This window comes from Macrosteles quadrilineatus, unplaced genomic scaffold (genome assembly GCF_028750875.1).
Source record: "Macrosteles quadrilineatus isolate MER2022 unplaced genomic scaffold, UCM_ALF_1.0 Scaffold_3__2_contigs__length_128488019, whole genome shotgun sequence".
NCBI lineage: Eukaryota > Metazoa > Arthropoda > Insecta > Hemiptera > Cicadellidae > Macrosteles > Macrosteles quadrilineatus.
In genome coordinates, this window is record NW_026542596.1 from 118,833,582 (window position 1) to 118,854,232 (window position 20,651).

The 20,651-nt window shown below is 32.4% G+C and overlaps 1 protein-coding gene across 2 annotated transcripts in view; it reads right to left on the minus strand.

Annotated features, from left to right (window-relative positions):
- Window positions 1–20,651, minus strand: part of LOC128991105 (zinc finger CCCH domain-containing protein 13-like) — a 51,109-nt gene that overhangs the window by 16,994 nt on the left and 13,464 nt on the right. Inside the window, exons 2-6 of one of the 2 annotated variants that reach the window (XM_054413834.1) lie at window positions 18,823–18,990; window positions 17,880–17,990; window positions 17,625–17,735; window positions 16,979–17,178; window positions 12,164–12,376 (exon numbers count right to left, since the gene is read on the minus strand). In XM_054413834.1, coding sequence (XP_054269809.1) covers window positions 12,164–12,376; window positions 16,979–17,178; window positions 17,625–17,735; window positions 17,880–17,990; window positions 18,823–18,983 — 796 coding nt within the window. In that variant the 5' untranslated portion in view covers window positions 18,984–18,990. Of the gene's footprint in view, window positions 1–12,163; window positions 12,377–15,189; window positions 15,238–16,978; window positions 17,179–17,624; window positions 17,736–17,879; window positions 17,991–18,822; window positions 18,991–20,651 lie in introns of both variants that reach the window. The other variant, XM_054413835.1, reaches the window with a different exon arrangement.

Consider the following 20,651-nt stretch of genomic DNA (forward strand, 5'->3'; position numbering starts at 1 on the left):
AAATAAATAAATAAGGATTTTAAACTAAATTTTAAACCATTTTTTTATTTTCTGCCAAATTTGTTATTTAGAAAAACATTCAAAATGTTTGGGTTAGTGATTAGAAGTAGTAGACAAGAGACAAAAATGTTAGAGACAAAATGTTTAGAGATTAAAAGGATGACACGAAATTAAAAATTTCATTCAAATTAAATTAAAATTTTCATTAAAATGATTTCATGAATTGAAATTATCAGCGTTAAAAAAGTTTTTATTTGACAACACAAAACTTTATATCATCAAAATCATAGAATATCAGCTATCAACTTGTCTGATTTTAACTAGTACTTTAGGGAATAGTTCTTGAAATTAACATGATTCATTGTTGATAATCATATGAATTAGTCTTATTAAATTATCTGAGACATTAACCAATCACCTACAGAAATTCTGAAAGTAACTATTTTAGTAAAGCCAGACAATAAATGTGTGCTTCAATTGAATATACAATATTTACAAAGTGAGTTAATGAGTCCAACAATTACATATTATTATATGAAAATAGGTGTGTAAAAGGATTATTTTCAATTTAGTTTTAATTTGCCATACTGCAGTTGTATCCTTATTTTGATGATTTAAAACAGCCAAAAGGTTGTAATCTTTTTGAGTTAATTTCTGGGCAAAAAAAGAGGAGAGTGACACACGGGGAAAATATGAAGTAATGTTGGACAGTGGGAAGCATAGTTATGAACACATTTCCTTGACGACAATATACTTGCAACATTGTCAAAAGCAGTTTTGAGAAAAGATATGTACGACACTCATACAGAGGAGGTTGATGTTGGTAAAATTGGTGTCCATGACAGGATTGATACCAGAATGTATTCTGTGCCTTTCAGGTCCATTCAGAAAGTAAGGAAAACTTGTGACGCTGCTGGGATCTCGCCAATTGTACACAGACAATTTTGCCTTCTCAGTGACTGTCCAGCCGGCGCTATTTGGTTGCGCAATTGAAAATCACACATGTGAGGTACGGTTTTTCCCACGAGCCTAAAACCTGTAGAAATTTATCGTCCACTTGTGAACTACGGAAACAAGGTAATGAATGAAGTTCTGACCAAAATGGTGCATGCAGTTTAAAAACGGATGAACAAACTAACGTTCATGACAGAGAAGAGTGGATGCCCAAGCATTGTCAATGATGAACCGGTTGCTTAAGTTGATGAGAAGACTCGTAAAAACTGCTGTGTCGGTAAAACTAAGTTCTGTCTTTGTTTCCAACAGGTTCCATGGACTCGATGGTTAAAATTGTCACACTAAAGTAGGCTGCTACATATTTTGTTCATGATAGGTGCTGCAAATGATTTACTGACCACCACAATAGACCAGCCAATGGGGGCAGCTGACATTTTTGGACGCCTATCATCAATATGGTGTTTGGTTATTGGATTGTTACTGGTGATTGATTGAACGTAGGTGGAACATGTCAATTTGGAGACAAAATTACAGTCAATGCACACAAAATCTCAAAAAGGAATTGCTTGCAAACCTTGTATTTTACTTGCTCTTTGGTAATCATATCAGAAAACAAGTAACAGTTTCAGGATAACAAGAAGATTATGGAAATTGTGGTATGGTGTGCTTCTGTGACTATCTTCAATGTGATGAAACCATGAACTTTGGAGCAGCCAAACTTTGTTCAGCCTCAAAAGATCATTCAAATAAACGCAGAGCAAAGTTGAAATCCAAAGTTTTGTTTATGTATCAATGCCTGATGTGCCACCGCAAACTGCACACAAGATCTCTTTCATTCATTCAAACAGGAGATTTCTTTCTCATCCAACCTTCGGTCCAGACCTTGCGTTGAGTGACTCTCATACGTTAAGACAAAAATGTAGTCTTGGTTAACAGAACAGAGCTTTGATGATGAGGAGCTCCAGTTGCATATTACAGAGTGACTGAGATCGCAGACAGCATAATTCTGCAATTAAGGAATTTTGACCGCTATAAGTGCCTTTATTTGTTTCGCGATAAAGTAGAAATGTTGTATTTTGTTGCTATTTTAAATATTGCAGAAATGTAGTGTTTAGTCCCTGCACAATGGAATACATAGCACAGTTTTAGATGCACTTGTTGTTGGAAGTACGAACAGTTCAAAAAGTTTCTGCCATTCATTCTGTTATCTTAATTCATACTAAGTTAGGTTTCGATAAAAGTTTTGCATTGTAAATCATGAATTAGGATTCAAACTCAATTTTGAAGACGTACATGTAAGTATAATTTAAATGACAAATAATGAGATTTGATAACTCAACAAAATACCAATTGTTTAATTGTATAAATTTAACTTAAAAGCCATCTCCCGTGTGTCACCCTTATCACTAATATTTTTTCCTCATTATTTCCTGACTCGTTCCTTATATTTTATTGCTGCAAACAAACTTTCAAATACTATGGAAACTGGTACGATGAGGTTTTTAGGATTGTAGGTTAGTTTCAAGCTGTTGCTAGCTTTTTTCAACTGTTTCAGCTACAGAAATTGATTGGTTAATCACTTGACAGCAGATTTAGTAGATCAACCGGAAGATGCAACCATATAAGATTAGATTGGCTTAAAACTTAAGACAGTAAAAAAAGAATTAAATTATATTCAGAGCTTTTATGTACATAAAACAGAACGAGGCTTTGGACACTCTTTATTATCTACATAAATTTGTTTATTTTTAAGAAATATGTCCATGGTTGCTTATGTTGGTGTACATTGTTTTACTGCTTTTGGTTGCGCTATTTGGATATGTTTTTATGCAGATGAAATGGGGACAGGATGAAGATATCAAGTCATAACTCCTGTTAGGTTTCAGTGTATCAAATCCGAGAAATCAACCACTATTTACAGGTATTATGATTTTAGAACAACACTACAGAGGAATTTATGATTAAAACATGTACTTGTATCTATTTACTTCAAAGCCTACTGTAGTATTCAGAACTGTACCAGTATTGGTAATTAAAAAGAAAATAAACCATCATTGGTAGTTTTAAAATTAAACAGTATTGGTAACTTAAAAAAATTAAACCAGTATTAGTAATTTAAATAAAATTAAAATTAATTTTAATTATTTTAGTCAGAGTTGAATCCTGATGAATATTAGCCGGACTTGTGTTAAAGCATCCCACGAAAACTGAACAATATACAACGCTGCGATTAAGGTTTTCCTTACAGAGTTTTTAGAGAGTACTAAACATAAATTCATTAAACAAAAATTATGGTTATAAAAAATTAATTTTTAATTATAAAAAAGGTTTTAATTCCCAAAGTAATAAATAACTTCTTATAGCCAATGTTAATTATTGTAGTAAACAAGATTGAGGTAACATTTTTAGAGTACTTTATCATGAATTGTAGACTCATTGATACTTTTGAATTTTGATTCCAGGTAAACTGTATTTAAGTGAGTTATTGTATAACTTTAGTTGTCCAATTGAGAAGGAAACCATAATTAATTGCGTTGACATTTAAAAATGATTTAATCACAATATAAAAAAAAAAAAAAAAAAATCTTTGACAAACAGCACCTCGAAAAAGATCCAGTAGTTATGAAAATTGTATAAAGGTCTGTATAAAGATCTGAATTCTGTGATAATTTCTTGCAATCACAGCTAAATAGGTGATGCTTTTGATGATAGCGAAATCTGTGATGGTTCCCCACAATCGCGGCAACATACATGATGATTTTCTGCGATTACAACAGCATCCATGATCTTTTGTAATCATCGCAACATCCATGATGATTTGTTGCGATGTTGCATACGTCCGTGATCATAATATCTTGAAATCGCCCCAAAATTTGTGATGATTTCCCATGATTGCAGCAGTTCTTTGATCATTACTTTCGATCGCAGCAAAACCCGTGGTAATTTCTTGAGATCCAAGCAAAATCTGTGATCTCAACCCCTGTGACTTTTTTGGCGATCTTGACCGCATCTGTAATAATTTTGCAATTTCGGCAAAATTTGTGATGATTTTCCGTAACCGCGACAAAGCCTGTTAATTGTGATAGTTTTCCATAATTGGAATTTTCAACTAAGTAAAACGAGAAAAATCGGTGATTACTGACGGATATTTTGGCTACTTTTATTTTAATTTTCCCAATTTTTTACAAAACTCACGGTTAAATAAGCATTTTTTCCGGTCATAAAAATTCACGTATATTTCCTAGTTTTTGAGGTGTTCAGGTCAGCTTGCCAGAAACATCTCTGTTGTGACAAATCTTAACATCACTTTTAACAACTATATAATTTATTACACAATAATAGTTTACAACTACAATGAATATATCTATCCTTTGTTAAACATAATTCCTATTTATTAACAGTAACGTAATTTATCTTGTAACAAAATTATTATGAAGAATCCAAGAATCCATATCAATTGGTGACAACACAGCTTTGTGTTCCAAGTGAGGGAAAAACATCTTGTTTACCCCACGGATGTAATACCACATAGTGAAGCTTGGTCAGACATATCATCTTGTTCCTCATGATAATATTTCCAACTGCGTTATAAAAACATTATTTTATAATAATTAAACTTTTGTTTTAATTACTGCATATCAACTTTATTTTACTTTTACTTTTACTCTAAATGTCCAGGTAATCTAGATCAAATAATACAAAGCTAGTTCTTCTATTTAATTTAATTGCACATTCAAATTTTTATCCAAGTGTATCAGGGTGGTTTTAAATCAAACACAGTATCAAAAATGTTACAATTTTTTTCCATACAGTATTTATGTAAAAACATTTGGCCAGTTTTATCTACCAAGCACCTGTGTAATCAAATCCAGCATAATTGCAACCCAACCAAGTCAAAAAGCTTGCGACAATTCCCGTCGATAGTTAAAGGATAGGTTAGGATAGGATAGGATAGGTCTTTGGTGGATAGGTTCATCCGGGTGGGACCCACTTCTATTCCTGCCTCCTTTTGGGAAACCCTGATGGCCTGGCAGTGATGTTGGGCTGGACGGGCAAATGAAGTAGATCGGGTGCTGGGTTCAAGCCCGCTAGAGGTGTTCAGGGATCTATCGCCTTGGTCACCTCTGGTTTCCCAGCAACTGGGTAAGGCCTCGATCGGGTAGTGGTGTAAATAGGTGGTTGGGGTTCCCCCCATCAGCTTGCTGGTGGTCCCCTTCTTCCTGGCTTTGATGGCGGGCTCTGCCTGTCAGGGATTGGATAGGTCCCGAGTGTTGCTTGCACTAAATGCGTCAGGGCATTCCATTATGGTCCTTCTGGGTTTCGTACCTGGGGGAGCCCAGGTGGAGTGACGCTTAAACAAGTAGCCGGTATCCCTGGTTAGGATTGAGGGGAAACCCTCTCTCCGATGGGTTGCTTCGGCAGCCGGTGAGCCTGATGACCTTAAGTCATCCTCCCATGATGTGCCAAAGGTTGGTGCATTAGCTTCAGCCTACATCATGGGGCCCGGGTATGTTTAATTATAGGTACCGGGCTTGCAGTCAGGGAGCTTGCTCTTATGACAAAACAAAATGCGAATGCGATAGTTAAAGGCAATCTTATGGCGACTTATCAATTTCTCTATTCTTATTCAAATAAATTTTAATTGCAGCAAGTAATTTGACCAAGGTATGAAATAATCTTGAACGTCCTGGCACTGCACCTCAAGTTGTTGCCTACCAACACCAGAGAAGCTCCCTGGGTTGTTGAAAATCCTTCCGTTGCCTATAATAGGAGAAGTTTGAAAAACCATCAACTTATCTTCTGATAAATCCCACTTTCATATTGACATCACATTCATCTTCCAACATAGCACACTGTGGTTATTTTCTGTTTTCATATTTGTCATGCACAATATGTCTTGACGAAATCGTGTCTCCTACTATATTCAGAAGCATCTTATTCTTCTTGATCTACTACAGAAATATTCATTAGATGCATTGGATATTCTTTTGAACACGTATAGAAGTACTGTTGTTTTAACTCAACTTGTGCCTGTGTTTTGCTTTTGTTGTACACTTTCACACTTTTAAGTCCTTCCTCGTTCTTCAGTTTTTAAGCTTTAATTTTTCATACTGATTTTTCATACTTTAAGTTTTCATTATTGAAGAAATTTTTATCTCCTGTTGTTTGGACTATTGGTGTTAACACCTAATGCTCATTACCATTCAACGATTCAACACTTTATGGATTCAACAAATAATGAATTTAAAAAAATATATATTGTTGTTTCCTTTTCCAGCATCTCTTGTTACATTGTTAATATAAAAACTATAACTATAAAACTATATATAGAGAGCATTAATGGTTAATGCATAAGGTATAAGACGATAAAACCCTATATTTTAGTAAGCAAGTCTTCCTATAGTTTTTCGGTTCAGATAAGATAATTGTCTTATGAATTTTTCGCCAACAGGTTTTTTCAAAAGATTTTCATTCAACATTTCAGCTATTTTTCAGAAAGAAAAATATTTGACAACACCGTTCCTGCTCCGGAACTGATTTATTTTCAGTTAGTAAAATAAAAATGCTTCCAAAGCGAAGTGAGTTTACATTGCTGGACTCTTGAACTTGTAGTTCGGGTACCTTGAATAAAACTCTATTCTTTGATGTATTTACTCTGACCCAAGCTTCACTATGATAACATACTCAACCATTTTGACAACAGTCATGCCTGTTGAATACAATACATCCACAACACATCCTAAGATGTATCAAGAACAAGTGGATCAAAATCTAAAATACTCATCCTGTTTAAGACCCAAGCCTGAAAACCATTTTCAACAAACATTTCACCACCACACAAATGAAAGCAATGAGACGAGATTTTAGTACACAATAAAATAGTGATGAAACTAAAATCTCAACATTAAACATCAATTAACACAGAATACAATTTGACAAAACAATTGATGTTAAAAAAATATATAAGGGGCTATTACATCTTTGTAGTTTCTCGTGATTAAGGCCGCAGCTGCAAAGAAAAACATAGTAACAAAACATTGTACAAACTAAGTTCACAGACAGAGTGAACGGACTCATGCTCAACAGAATGAATCTGGGGAAGGTCGACTTTAACCATCTTCATCTTTCAAACAAAATGTACAGAGAAAGTGAAGGGGAAATATCTTCTGACAGGACAGTCCTCCTCGTTTCTTCTTTCCAAATTGGAAGAATTTGAAGCAAGATTCACATTATGTTGAAATCAACAAAGATGTTTACACAGTAACAATGTCAACTAATTTCATGACTTGAAGTTAAGATAAGAACTTAGTTGTTGACTAAAAAGAATTCCAACATTTAAATAAAATCAATTTATTACATTTAACTAGTTTGCAAATGTGAAATAACTATCATGACTGCTGCTTTTGAATACAATCCTGCTTCATTTCAAAGAATTCTTTTGCCTGCTTTTCTTCTTTGTTTTAACTTTATGGCAATACATTTTATTTTACAATTGTTGTTTCTAGAGGAATTCTTGGTTTTTCTAGTGACATCAGTCCGCACGCTTTCCTTCTTAGTTTTAACAAACAAATTATTTTACAATTGTTGTTTTAAGACGAATTCTTGAAGTTCCAGTGACATCATTAACAGGCTTTGCTTTTCTTCTCAGTTAAACAAACAAATAGTTTTCTATAATAGTAATGAAGCTTTGAGTAATAAATTTTATTGGTTAAATTGTTGCTTTCGGATGAAATCTGTCTTCCTGCGGTTCCATTCGTACTTCTTTGGTATGAGTTAGCTTCAATTTCAAGAAAAGAAAATACTTATTGAAAATATTGGTTTTATCCTTGCAAAAAAGTTTGTTAACAAAATTACTAGTTAAAGATATTTAATTCCTTTGTTAATATAAGCTTTCATTGATAATCAAGTAAGTATGGTACTTAAGTGATACTACTAGTGAATGAAATTTAATTCAACTTTACCGTTTTGAAAGAGAAATGCAGCTCTGCTTTAAGCTCTAATTCAGTTTGGAAAATTTATTTTTTTTAAAAGAAAACTCAAAAGGTAAAGTAAAAAATGGCAATCAATTGTTAAACAATTGCTTCAAACTCAAATATTTGTATGGAAAGTTAAGAAAAAGTCTTAATTGCTTTGCTATAATAAGTTGACCAATAATTCTTCTTCGTTATCATTAAATTAAATAATTAATTTAAAACTGATAATACTCAAACGTTGGCATGAAATTAAAAATTCTCACATGATGTCTCTTCTGTTTGCCTTCAAATTTACTGTGGTAAAATATATTCATGTAGCAAATCTTCATTTTTAACTAATTAACTGAAAATGTATGTCTATGAATTCTCTTCACACAAAGGTCCACTATACGACATTTATAAATCTTTTTGTAGTATTACTTTTAACTATTAAAACAAAATTGATAGTCGTGGAATAAGTATTAATACATTTACTGAGCAATTTAGTAAAAGGTGATTTTTTCGGTTTCCAGCCGATGACAATGGGATATTTTTAGTTTTCTCAAATTACACATGCCTGCAATTCCTAAAAGTTATCAGTATAACGCTATACTTGTTTTTATATACTCCAGTTTTTATTGAATAGTTAGATTTGTCTACTCAACTTTTATTAAATCTTTAGATTTGTCTACTCCATTTCCTTGAAACTTCAGATTCATCCACATTATTTGAAACTTCAGATTTATCTCATTTTCTTAAATCTTTAGATGTATTTACTTCCCTTGAATCTTCAGATTAATCTACCTACTTTTCTTGGAACTTCAGATTTGTCTACTCTATTTCCTCGAAACTTCAGATCTAATTCTCTCGAATCTTCAGATTTGTCTAATCCATTCCTTGAAACTTCAGATTTATCTTCTATCAAATCTTCGGTACTTACGTATTAAACGGAGGCCACCTAACCTACAGATTCGATTCGATTAGTAAACCTTCACCATCAGCAAGTTTGGTTGGTTAGGTTAGGTTAAGATAGTTTAATTTGATAAAACAACATATATTTATGATAACCCAACCTAACATAACCGCTGCAGCGCGCCGAAAAATATGTGGCCTCCGTATAATACGTAAGTACCAAATCTTCATATTTGTCTACTCCATTTACTTGAAACTTCATATTTATCTAATTTCTTTGAATCTTCAGTTGTATCTCAATCTCTCCAATCTTCAGATTTGTCTACTGAATTTCCTTGAAACTTCAGATTTATCTACTTTCCTTGAAACTTCAAATGTATCTATTTCTCTCGAATCTTCTGATTAATCAACTTCCTTTTCCTTTAACTTCAGATTAATCTACTCCACTTTCCTTGAAACTTCAGATTTATCTAATTTGAATTTATCTACTTTGAATCTTCAGACTTATCTTCTTCCCTTGAATCTTCAGTTTTATCTACATTCCTTGAAACTTCAAATGTATCTATTTCTCACGATCTTCTGATTAATCAACTCAATTTTCTTGAAACTTCAGATTAATCTACCCCACTTTCCTTGAAACTTCAGATCTATCTATTTCTCTTGAATCTTCAGATTTATCTTCTTCCCTTGAATCTTCAAATTTATCATCTTCCCTTGAATCTTCATATTTATCTACTTTCCTTGAAACTTCAAATGTATCTATTTCTCACGATCTGCTGATTAATCAACTCCATTTTCCTTGAATCTTCAGATTTATCTTCTTTCCTTGAATCTTCAGATTTATCTAATTTCCTTTAAACTTCAGATTTATCTATTTCTCTTGAATCTTCAGAATTATCTTCTTTCCTTGACTCTTCAGATTTATCTACTTTCCTTGAAACTTCAGATTTATCTATTCATCTTGAATCTTCAGATTTATCTTCTTTCCTTGAATCTCCAGATTTATCTATTTCTCTTGAATCTTCAGATTTTTCTTCTTTTCTTTTTCCCTTGAATCTTCAGTTCTATCTACTTCCCTAGAATCTTCATATTTATCTTAAGTGTTTTTATTTAAATCAACAGAGACTACTTTCTTTGAAACATAAGATTTGATCCATTCCACCTCCTTTGAAATGTCAGATTTTATCCAGTCTTCTTTCTTTTTATCAATCAACTCCATTTTCCTTAAACTTCAGATTAATCTACTCCACTTTCCTTGAAACTTCAGATCTATCTATTTCTCTTAATCGTTCAGATTTATCTTCTTTCCTTGAATCTTCATATTGATCTACTTTTGTTGAAACTTCAAATGTATCTACTTCTCTAAAATCTTCAAATTTGTCTTTTCCATTTCCTTGAAAATTCAGATTTGTCTGATTTTCTTGAATCTTCAGATTTATCTAATTCTCTTGAATCTTCAGATTAATCTATTCTACTTTCCTGGAATCTTCTGATTAATCAACTCCATTTTCCTTGAAGCTTCAGATCAATCTACTCCACTTTCCTTGAAGCTTCAGATCAATCCTCTTTCCTTGAAACTTCAGATTTATCTATTTCTCTTGAATCTCAAAAGATTTATCTACTTCCCTTGAATCTTCAGATTTATCTACTTTCCTTAAAACTTCAAATGTATCTACTTCTCTCGATTCTCCTAATTAATCAACTCCATTTTCCTTGAAACTTCAGATCAATCTACTTCACTTTCCTTGAAACTTCAGATTTATCTATTTATCTTGAATCTTCAGATTCATCTACTTCCCTTGAATCTTCAGTTCTATCTTCTTCCCTAGAATCTTCAGATTTAACTAAAGTGTTTTTATTTCAATCAACAGACACTACTTTCTTTGAAATATTAGGTTTTATCCACTCCACTTTCTTTAAAACGTCACATTTTACCCACTCAATGTTCTTTGATCTCCAGATTTATCTACTTCACTTGCCTTGAAACTTCAGCTTAAGTTGTATCCTGGTTCATTTATACAATCTATATCCTGACTCATTCCATCTTCCAGTTAATTAATTATGGTGCAGGTAAGTTAATTTTCTAGCTTTTTAGCAGACACAAGGAAACATTTTTTAAAATTTATTTTCCTTTTTGTAAAAAAAAATTGCAGTTTATTTTTCATCAGAGATGATAAATATTAGTTTTGTAAATTTAAGAATAGTACAAACTATTTGCTGATGATTTAAAATATGAAGTTTTAAAATTATAACTGAGTCGAGCAGTTTCAACATTTCAAATCTTGATCTTCTTTGCATTTTTATTCTATTTTGGAATATTGTTTTACATATCTTTAGATTCAGTTCTTGCGTGTGGGTGAAGACGAATAAAATCTTAGTCTTGAAGCAGTAGTATTCTGTGGTTCTGACGATAAATTGTATAAGCCAATCAATGGAAAATTGACTTTAAATTTACTATAATAATGTTAGTCTCCTTTAGATATTATGACAAAATATTCAAATTATGTTAACAAGAAATCTCAGATTGTATTCTGCTTAATGTTAAGCTGCACATTTGCGACTCCTTTTTTTTACCGTACTTTATTCTTGATAATTAAATGCAGCATTAAATATAAAAAATATTATTAGAAATTATTTTATGATACTAATGACCTTTTTTGATGCTTCAAACGCACACATTTTCCACTTGCATGGTCCTTTGAATAAACGTGGCTTGTTAATGTAAAAATTGAAGTAAACCAAAGGTTTTTGATGAAATAACTGTAAAGATAAGGTATTATAATATCTAATTGAGTGAGTCGGATGAATGTTCATAATTATGTTCTACAGCAACAGTAAATTTAACACTTTAAACTTGCATTTCAAAACAGTTTGCTGGAATAAATTACAATTTACAGCTCGAAAAATTGTGTGATCTCAAAATGTAAATAAGGGTTCAAAGGTATAAGTACTTTCAGCGGGAATCTCTGACGTCGGCAGTGGCCATCCAAAAGAGGGTGGGTTAAGTGTCTCCAACCCCAATGGACCGAGGGTCATTCAATCGCTGGTGCATATCTGGCTACTGCTCTCAGAAGAAATATTTTTTCACCCTTATGAAGTACTAATGTTTCAGATTGTATTATTTTCTTTCTTTAACTACTCAAAACAACTGTCCAACTTTTAGCCTTAAAATTGTCCCAATGCAGATAGTTCCTCGTGGTATGTTACAGACATGAAATTGGACTTTTCTTTCCACATTCTATGAAATTCAACAAAAATTCTACAATCAAAAAAAGCACAATATATTCTACTTATGAAACATTAACCCGACTCACAAAAAGATTTGGCCAAAAATAAATACAAACTTTGAGCATTGAAGCTATAAGAATCTTCTTCCTCTTCATAATTTTTCCATTTTTGAGATTCTTGATTGTTTTTCCATTTTGGTGGCTCTTGGTTATTTTTCCACTTTTGTGGCTGTGAGTAGTGATTGTTGCTATAGCCTCCTCTGACATTGAAATTTCCTCTGTTATTATAATATCCTCTAAACTTTTGTCCATCCACTCCCCCTCTCATGCCTGAAGATGTAAACATTGCTAGTTACTTAACACAAAAATTTAGTAGAAAAATAAAAAAAACTCTGCAAAACCTCCAGATGAAAAACTGCTCACACTCCTTCAGCATTTGTTTCCTGAAAATATATTAATTTTATCCTAGGAAAAAATTAGAGTCCCAAAATAAAAAAAAACCTTGAAATCGAGATAAAGAATTTAATAAACAAAAGATGAATTGTTTTAACTTTACATAAGGTTTCTTCACTTTTACAATTAAATTTTTAAAAGCTCTCCTCTTGCCTTTTCATAATTATTCCGATCCATTGTAATCTTCAATGATGATGCAGGGGTTGCTTCACTGGTTTAGTGTTGCTCCAATAAGGACATAATCAAGCGCTTGAACCAGCTTAATATATTTATGTTAACAATAGATGTTAAGACGTAAAATCTTCTTCTTATGAGGATATTGTCTTGTTGTTTGGTTGGAATATTCAAATTGGTATTGGCTATTTCACTTTCAAAAATAAGGAATTTTCTCATATAATATGATCAATATTTGTCTGTAATATCTCTCTTTTTAAGTACAATTCAATCTTTCTGAGCTTAGAACAGTTTCAAGGAAATAGTGCTACTTCAGTTAGTAGTTTATGATCGTATTAAACAATTCTGAATATGAACCTTGTAAAGAAAACATGAAATTATTTGTACTACCCCATGTTAAAATTTGCATCTGCGATCTAACTGCTAAAGTATGTACCTCTTAAAGCCTGTTTACATCAAATCCTCTACTGCCACAAGTAAATCAAACTTTCTTTTAAGGGTAAACTTGCCCACGTTCTAGTTATCCTTTTATTTTTCAAACAATTCTTTTTACAATGAATATTTTTCTTTTCTTATTGAATGTGTCTTAAATCAGCAGTTGAAAGGTTTTTAGAGCACTCATGTTGAATTTTTTTTATCAAAATATCTAATATCCAATTGCTGAGAATTAGAAAAGACTGTGGTCACTGTCCAATTGTTTTATTCCATGGTGTTGTATTTTAAGGTTAATCAAGTTGTATTTTTGAACGTTTTCAAATACAAATTTGTCAATAAAATATATCAAACACTTTTTAAGTGTTATAAACTTTTGTTAATGTTTCAAGGTCTGTTCACAAAGTATGTTATAAGCTAAAAGCAAGCAGTTGGACAATTATATTGAACATTTCCAGTTTCTATATGGTCCAGTCTCATAACTAGTTGAATGGATCCCAAGCTTGTCAAATGCTCTTGAAATCGAGACTTTATCTTCTCCCAGTTCAGTCTTTTCTACTTCTCTTTCTTTCTGTAATAACCTGAAGAACACGTCCTGTGTTTCCTTATTTCCCCCTAAACAATAGGCAAACTTTCCAACATCAATTATTATGGTTGATTCCTCTTAACTGTATCTTGAATTTATCTCTTCTTGAATCTCTTCATTTTCATGTTTCCTGGATATGATATGATGTTGTCTCGAAGCCCTAAATCTTCGGGATTAAAGAAAATACGTCAATCCAAGAATTTTTGTTTATAAGTATCTTGTTTCTTGAGAGAGAAAAAAAACATGTAGATTTTGTGTTCAATGGATTATTCAATCTTCTGAGCTCTTCTTTTTCTTGATCAATTGTATATTGATGAATGTTCAAACATCAACATATTTGTATATTATTCTTGGAGTACTCCAAAAAAAATTCATCTCTTCTTGAAAGTAGTTGGATTTTCTTCATGAACATGTTTTTACCTTAGTCTTGCTTGTAGAGAATTTTACAATGATTATTCTTGCACTATCTTGAAATTTATTAAAAAATTCTATGCTGCACTCTTGAATCATTGCTGTGCTGTTTTGTTGTAACGAAGCCTAATCTTGATCTCTGAAATTCTCAGCTGTTACTTTGTAACTGCTTACATTTAGATTAACGAGGACCCATCTAGATAAATAAATAAACAAAAATACATCCTACAACACATGTTATATGCATTAAAAAAAGAAAAATAAAGATGTCTTTTTCCTTACCAGTAGAAGAGTGCAGCTTTCAACTCTGCTGGTCCAAGCTTTGGTTAACCTGCGTAATCATACCATACAAAATATAGCCTAACCTAGATAATAAATGACAGAAGAAATCCAGAATAAAAGATGTGTTTTAAAACGGAAAGTATTTCAAGTTTTTAAAAAAATATTAAAAAATGCAATAAATTTATGGGCCCTTTAAAAATACATATTAAATCCTTGAGAGTCCAAAAGTCTTCGTTGATATCCCAGTCCAAGATCCATGCAATCCAAAATGTGTTTTTGCCAGAATATTATAAGTAGAGCAGTCCTTTACATTTAAATTTCTTTAAAAAAATGAAAAATTTCTTAATAAAATTCCTTTAATTCTTATTTTTTATTCAATGATATTACTTTTAGGATTGAAATGTTTTTAAAAGTATTTTTTTGTAAAAATTACAGTTAATATTGGATCAAATAGAACATTATTTTTAAATAATTCATAAAACTGGCATATTCTTTTAATTTAGTTGTTTCGGTCAATTTTAGTGAAGTAAATCACAAAAAGCTCTTGCAATAGCATTGCTCTTTAAGTTCAACAAATTATTTAAATTTATTTCATGAATATTTTTTACAATTTCATCAAATCCTCCAATCTCCAGAGTATCCAGGTTTCTTTTTTTGCCAATAGGTACTTGTTATTCCAAAAAATTGTTTATTCAAATTAATTTAAACTTTGCATTTTTAAAACATAAAAATTTTAATCTGTAATATAAATTTAATATTGAAAATGATAGAATCCGTGGAAAGCCGGGTCCAGATGTTAAGGTACCTTTGTCTCGTCCATTGTCGTAATAGCGATATGCTCTCTCGTACTCGTCTATTGGGGAAGGACCAAAAAAATTAAAAACTGTAAAGGTTAGTCTGGAAGTAAAACTTATATGGACCAACTACTGCATTTAGGTCCACTTTTGAACCAAACAAATTCTGAGCACTGTGGTTTCAAAAACTTAATCCTAATACACATGCAATAAACTTTTCTTTCTACTGTAAACATTTCAGGTTTTTTATAAAAGTAACTGGATTATTTTAGCTTAGAATTAGCAGTTTCCTCAGACAATATGTGAATAATTATTCAATATATTTGGAAAATAAAATATGTACAATAAAACATGAGTACTGTTAGTAAATCTAAGGTTACCTTCGTCAATCTCATAGAAGTTGTAACATTGTTACGGCCGTTTCAGCATATCCATGCCATCATCAGACGTTCAGCCTTAGTGGCATCGTTAATATACAAAAACACAAACTGTCTCACGCGACGTACACATACTTAAACATAAACGGGGTTTTTGACTAAACAGGCCTGTTGATTACACATATCCTGTACTTGCTCTTGTGCGGATATGTGTAATCAACAGGCCTGTTTAGTCAAAAACCCCCGTTTATGTTTATGTATGTGTACATCGCGTGTGACAGTTTGTGTTTTTGTATATTAACGACGCCACTAAGGCTGAACGTCTGATGATGGCATGGATATGCTGATGTAACAATGTTACAACTTCTATGAGCTGATTGACGAAGGTAACCTTATTTATTGATTTAGTCACAAGATCAGCTCAGGGGCTAAAAAATATGGATTTTAAGTACTTTTAGACTGACACCTAGAAAAAATTTATAGAATTAGCTTAATCGAGTTACTTTTACTTGGACCCATGTTTGAAAATTACAAACAATGAGGTTTAATAGGCCTATAAGACTTTAAAGGGGAAAAGGAATTGTTTAATGACACAGCTTTCAAAGTAAGTAAAAACAATTTATTTTTTGAAACAGAGAAATATTGTTAATGTCCAAAAAATATATTATGCGTGATAATCTATTAGAGATAAAATATGACATTGTCGATTCATAGTAGATCCGACAAACATGTATTACATAACTTTTAAAATATTTACTACAAATTTGTCAATAAGCAGAATAAATCAAGTAAGCTGAAGAATATAATTTTATTTTTCAGAACCCTTGAAGAGGAAACTAAGTTATTTCAAAACATCAGTATTAATTAAACCTCATTGTTTAACATAAAAATAAATACACGAGATACTAGCATGCTCAAAAATCACATCCCACCAATGTTTCCTACAATTTATAATGTTTTCTGGTGGATAACAAAAAAAATGGGGTTTCAGAAAATCAAGAGCATTTTAAGACGTGGACATAAAAAAAAATTTAGGAGGTAAAACAGATTATTGAAGGAACAAATTAGGATAAGATATTTGAAACAGAAAAATTATGAGTTTACTTGTAATTGGTTTTTTCATCAAATTGCTATAGAATATAGCGATGGGTGTCACATTCAAGACAAAGGAAGATTTAAAGACATATCAATAATAAAATAATAAAAAACAAAACTGTTCTGGTGGAATGGTTACAGTAGCAATAAGCATGCAAATGAATCAGAATATAACATTGCTGACTGATAAAGTAGCACTAGGCTATAAAACCATTTTTCCAAAGTAAAGGTGTTTGATTTTAATTAGTTTAGTAGCAAATAAAAGTATGGAAATTGATCAGTCAACAATGTTGTAGTTCATCAAGCAACTTAGATCGAATAGGCTCACCAGGGCGGCGAACTGGGGCTATATCTTCGGGATTTATAATACTCCTGTTAATAGTAGTGTCTCCATGATTACTGCTCGGCTTCCTCACAATTTCTATTGTGAACTTTTTCAAATCATTAATATTATAGTCCACAGGGTTTTCAGGGCCTCTGAACTTGGGTGCGCCGCCATCGTTGTCTTCATAATCTCTTTCTCTGAATCTAAAAAAGGAAATATTGAAGTAGTAGAAGTTGTCTAAACTATTATTGATAATTCTTTACTTGAATACATTAAAAATGGAATGGATGGTGCAGCAAACAAAGAGTTTTTATGTTACAAGTATCACTCAAAAAATTTTCATATTGCATAAAAATAACTATTATTTACGACTGGTTCAATCCAGTTGTTTTCACAGTGGACAAATTCACAGCTCATTGAAGGTTATAAACTTTTTATGGTTGAATAGGTATCGTGTCTTAGTTAATTGGCATAACATAGCTCACCCATAGCAAAACATTGGTATTTTTAAATTACACAACTCATATACATTATAGGTAACCTTAAGAGACAAGTCTCTGTAAAACCTGAAAATCATATTAACATGATAGTTTGACAGCAATATACTACAATATAGAATTAAAGAACATGTCAAATTAATGGTGCCTACCTTTCTGAGCTAGAAACGTTTCTAACTGGTCTTGGTTCTGGGTCTACAGCTGAATTGTAACGCAATTCTGGTGCTCCTCGTGATTCACCTCTTGAGCCAACTGGACTTTTGCTGAAACAAACATTCACGTTAGAAGCTGCTGACATCAATTAAACAGGGCAGCCAGTGTTCTATCAAATTAAAATTCAAGGACAATTCCATGTTCAATATTTCAATAGAGAATACAAGTTAGGTGTGTTTTTACTGTTAACATACCTGATTTTTGGTCTCCTGGATAACTCTCTTTCTGGAATTGGTGAAGCCTTCCTTTTTATAGGAGGAGGGCTGTATGAACGCCGTTTAGGAGGAACTGGAGATCTGCTCCTCCTAAAACAAAACATTGATCTTGATCCCAGTTTTAAACACTAGTAAATTTTAAAGACTGGCGTGAGCCCCCGTCCAAGTTCAAGTAGGTCTACAGAATTTTTTAATGCACATAAATAGTCAGGTTCAGGCTTATATATCCTAAATATCATTACACATAAAGACCTAATGGAGTACCTATTGTTTTTGTAAGTTAGCTAAACCCTTGATACCTAAGTGTGTGTAATGGATTCTCAACCTAATGTTAATTTCATTTCCGAAAATGTATTGCCAGATTTGTGATGTTTACAGCAAAGGTGTGATAAGGATGGCTGCAGGAGACAGTGATGGAGGAGACAGTGATACCTACTTTAACTTTAAAAATAGCTATCTTTCACAATTAGGAGACTGTAATGTTAGGCCTAGTCAAGTGTCTGAAAACTGATAGGAAAATCAGCACAAAATCCATATAAATAATTCACAATAATTACAGCTTGCAGTTTTACAGTTTTCCCAAAATTAACTGAGGTTGGCTCACTAACCTGTTAAAATAGCTAGCTGGTTACCAACAATTGTAGATCTTAATAGATTATGACGAATTATAACAGAAACTTATTGCAATAGGCCTACTAATAGGCTTAAATTCCTGAAAGAATGAAAAAAAAAGTGTTAACCACTTTTTAAGTTAATTAACCACAAACAATTAATAAGAAAGTTTATAACAAAATGCATTACCAATAAAATTCACAACTAGGCTCTATCTATACCAGATGTAAAAGTCTGGTAGGTATACACCTGGATACGCTGGTGTGAACAGGCCTTTTGCCTACTGTATGTGAAGATGCACTTAATTTACCTGATGGATGGCCTGTATTCCCTCCTATCTCTGCCACGACTAGACGACGCCATCTCTATACGCTGTCTCGCAGGACTGTGGGCTCGACTTCTCTCAGACGAGTGGTGAGATATGAGCGGAGGTGGCGGCGGAGACCGGCGATGAGGTGATCTACCTGGCATGTCAAACCTACAAATTATAATTTATCTCCAATTTATAACATTTTAAATAATTGTGGTAGGCCTAGAGTTAGTTAATTTGTGGGCTGGGTTGATAAAAAAATGGGAAGTTACTGAAACAACTGGAACATATTGCCTTCGATAGTGTTTACATAGACAAAGAGGTGCCTCACAGGAACACTATTCCAAGTTCTTTTAACAAACTTGTTTACACTGGACAGTCCAACAGTCTTCAATAAACCGCCATCCATCCAAAGGTCTAAAAAATTGTTTTATGCAGTATTATGCCATTTTAGCCTTAGCAACGTCATAGGCAATCGTCAGACGTCAGGAGTCAGTACCAAGCAGACATCGAGAATGGTCATTCTGATAGCGGAAGCCTTAGTTTAATTATTTCCGCTAGTCTCACAATAACGGCTGTTTTAGCACAAATTCAGTAACCCTGCACTTAAAATAAACCTACATCACATTGGTACGGCACATTCCTACGGCATCTTCAAATTCCTAAATGGGCTGGATTAGCAATTGCCTAACAATGGTGTGCCTTAACACGCTGTATTTATTTATTTACCAATGGCAATACACCAATTTACAAAGATAATCAGTTAAGTTACAAGTTAAGCTATAGAAAAATACTCAGCGGAATTCCCTTTGCTCAAAACGCTATGGACGACTAAGTTATTATACTCGCCTTTTAATAAGTTATAAAGTGCATTAACTGGTCTTGGTAGTTGTTACCAGATTTGCCGATAGAGTGCGGCAGCTATTGGCAAATGTCTCTTGTGATAAAAAAATCACAATAACAACGTTCCCCGCCCTCTGATTGTTCAAAACGGTGGGGTGCTACACTCACTGGCCTCTGCTATGAGAGACGCCAGCGCTATGGAAGGACTAACATGCAAGTATTTAGTTAACTCGCAGACTCTGCGGGAAACTTTGTTCTCTGCTGCGTTCGCTTGGTTTTACTGTTGTTACAAAAATCATTAATCATAAATCTTTATTGTCATTTGAATAGTCATAGTTATAGTCACAGTCAAATTTCTTTATTTATCTTGTATATACATACATAAATAGTGTCACAGTAAAGTAACATAATTATAATCTTATGGTAAACTACATCAAAGCTCTCTCAAAGCTATTTAAAAATTAATTGAAATAATCCATTAATCAACTTACTAGATTTAACTTACTGAAAAAAATAACAATACTTAAAAATTTGTATATGCTAAGTTAAATTACATGAAGTATAGGCCTATACATTTACATATACCTCTGAACATCTCAAATAATCAACTAGAATCGAAAAATTCTTCCTTTGAATAACAGCTTTTTTTTAACAAATAACTTTTAACCAGATACCGTACTTAAAGTTTTGGTTATTAATTTTGCTTTTTAAATTTTCAGGTAAATGATTTAAACATTTAGAGCCAAAATGAGTAGCTTTTTTATTAAAAAAACTAAGCCTATGTTGGGTTAAGTTTAAATTGTTCTTATGTCTAGTATTACGAGAATGTATAGGCCTACTACTGCGCAGATCTAATTCATTACTGTATATTTATTTCTAACACACATTATACATTCAAGGATATATTGGTCATAAACTGTCAAAATATTAAGCTCAGAAAATTTATTTTTCACTGATACTTTGTCTTCTAGATTTAATATAATTCT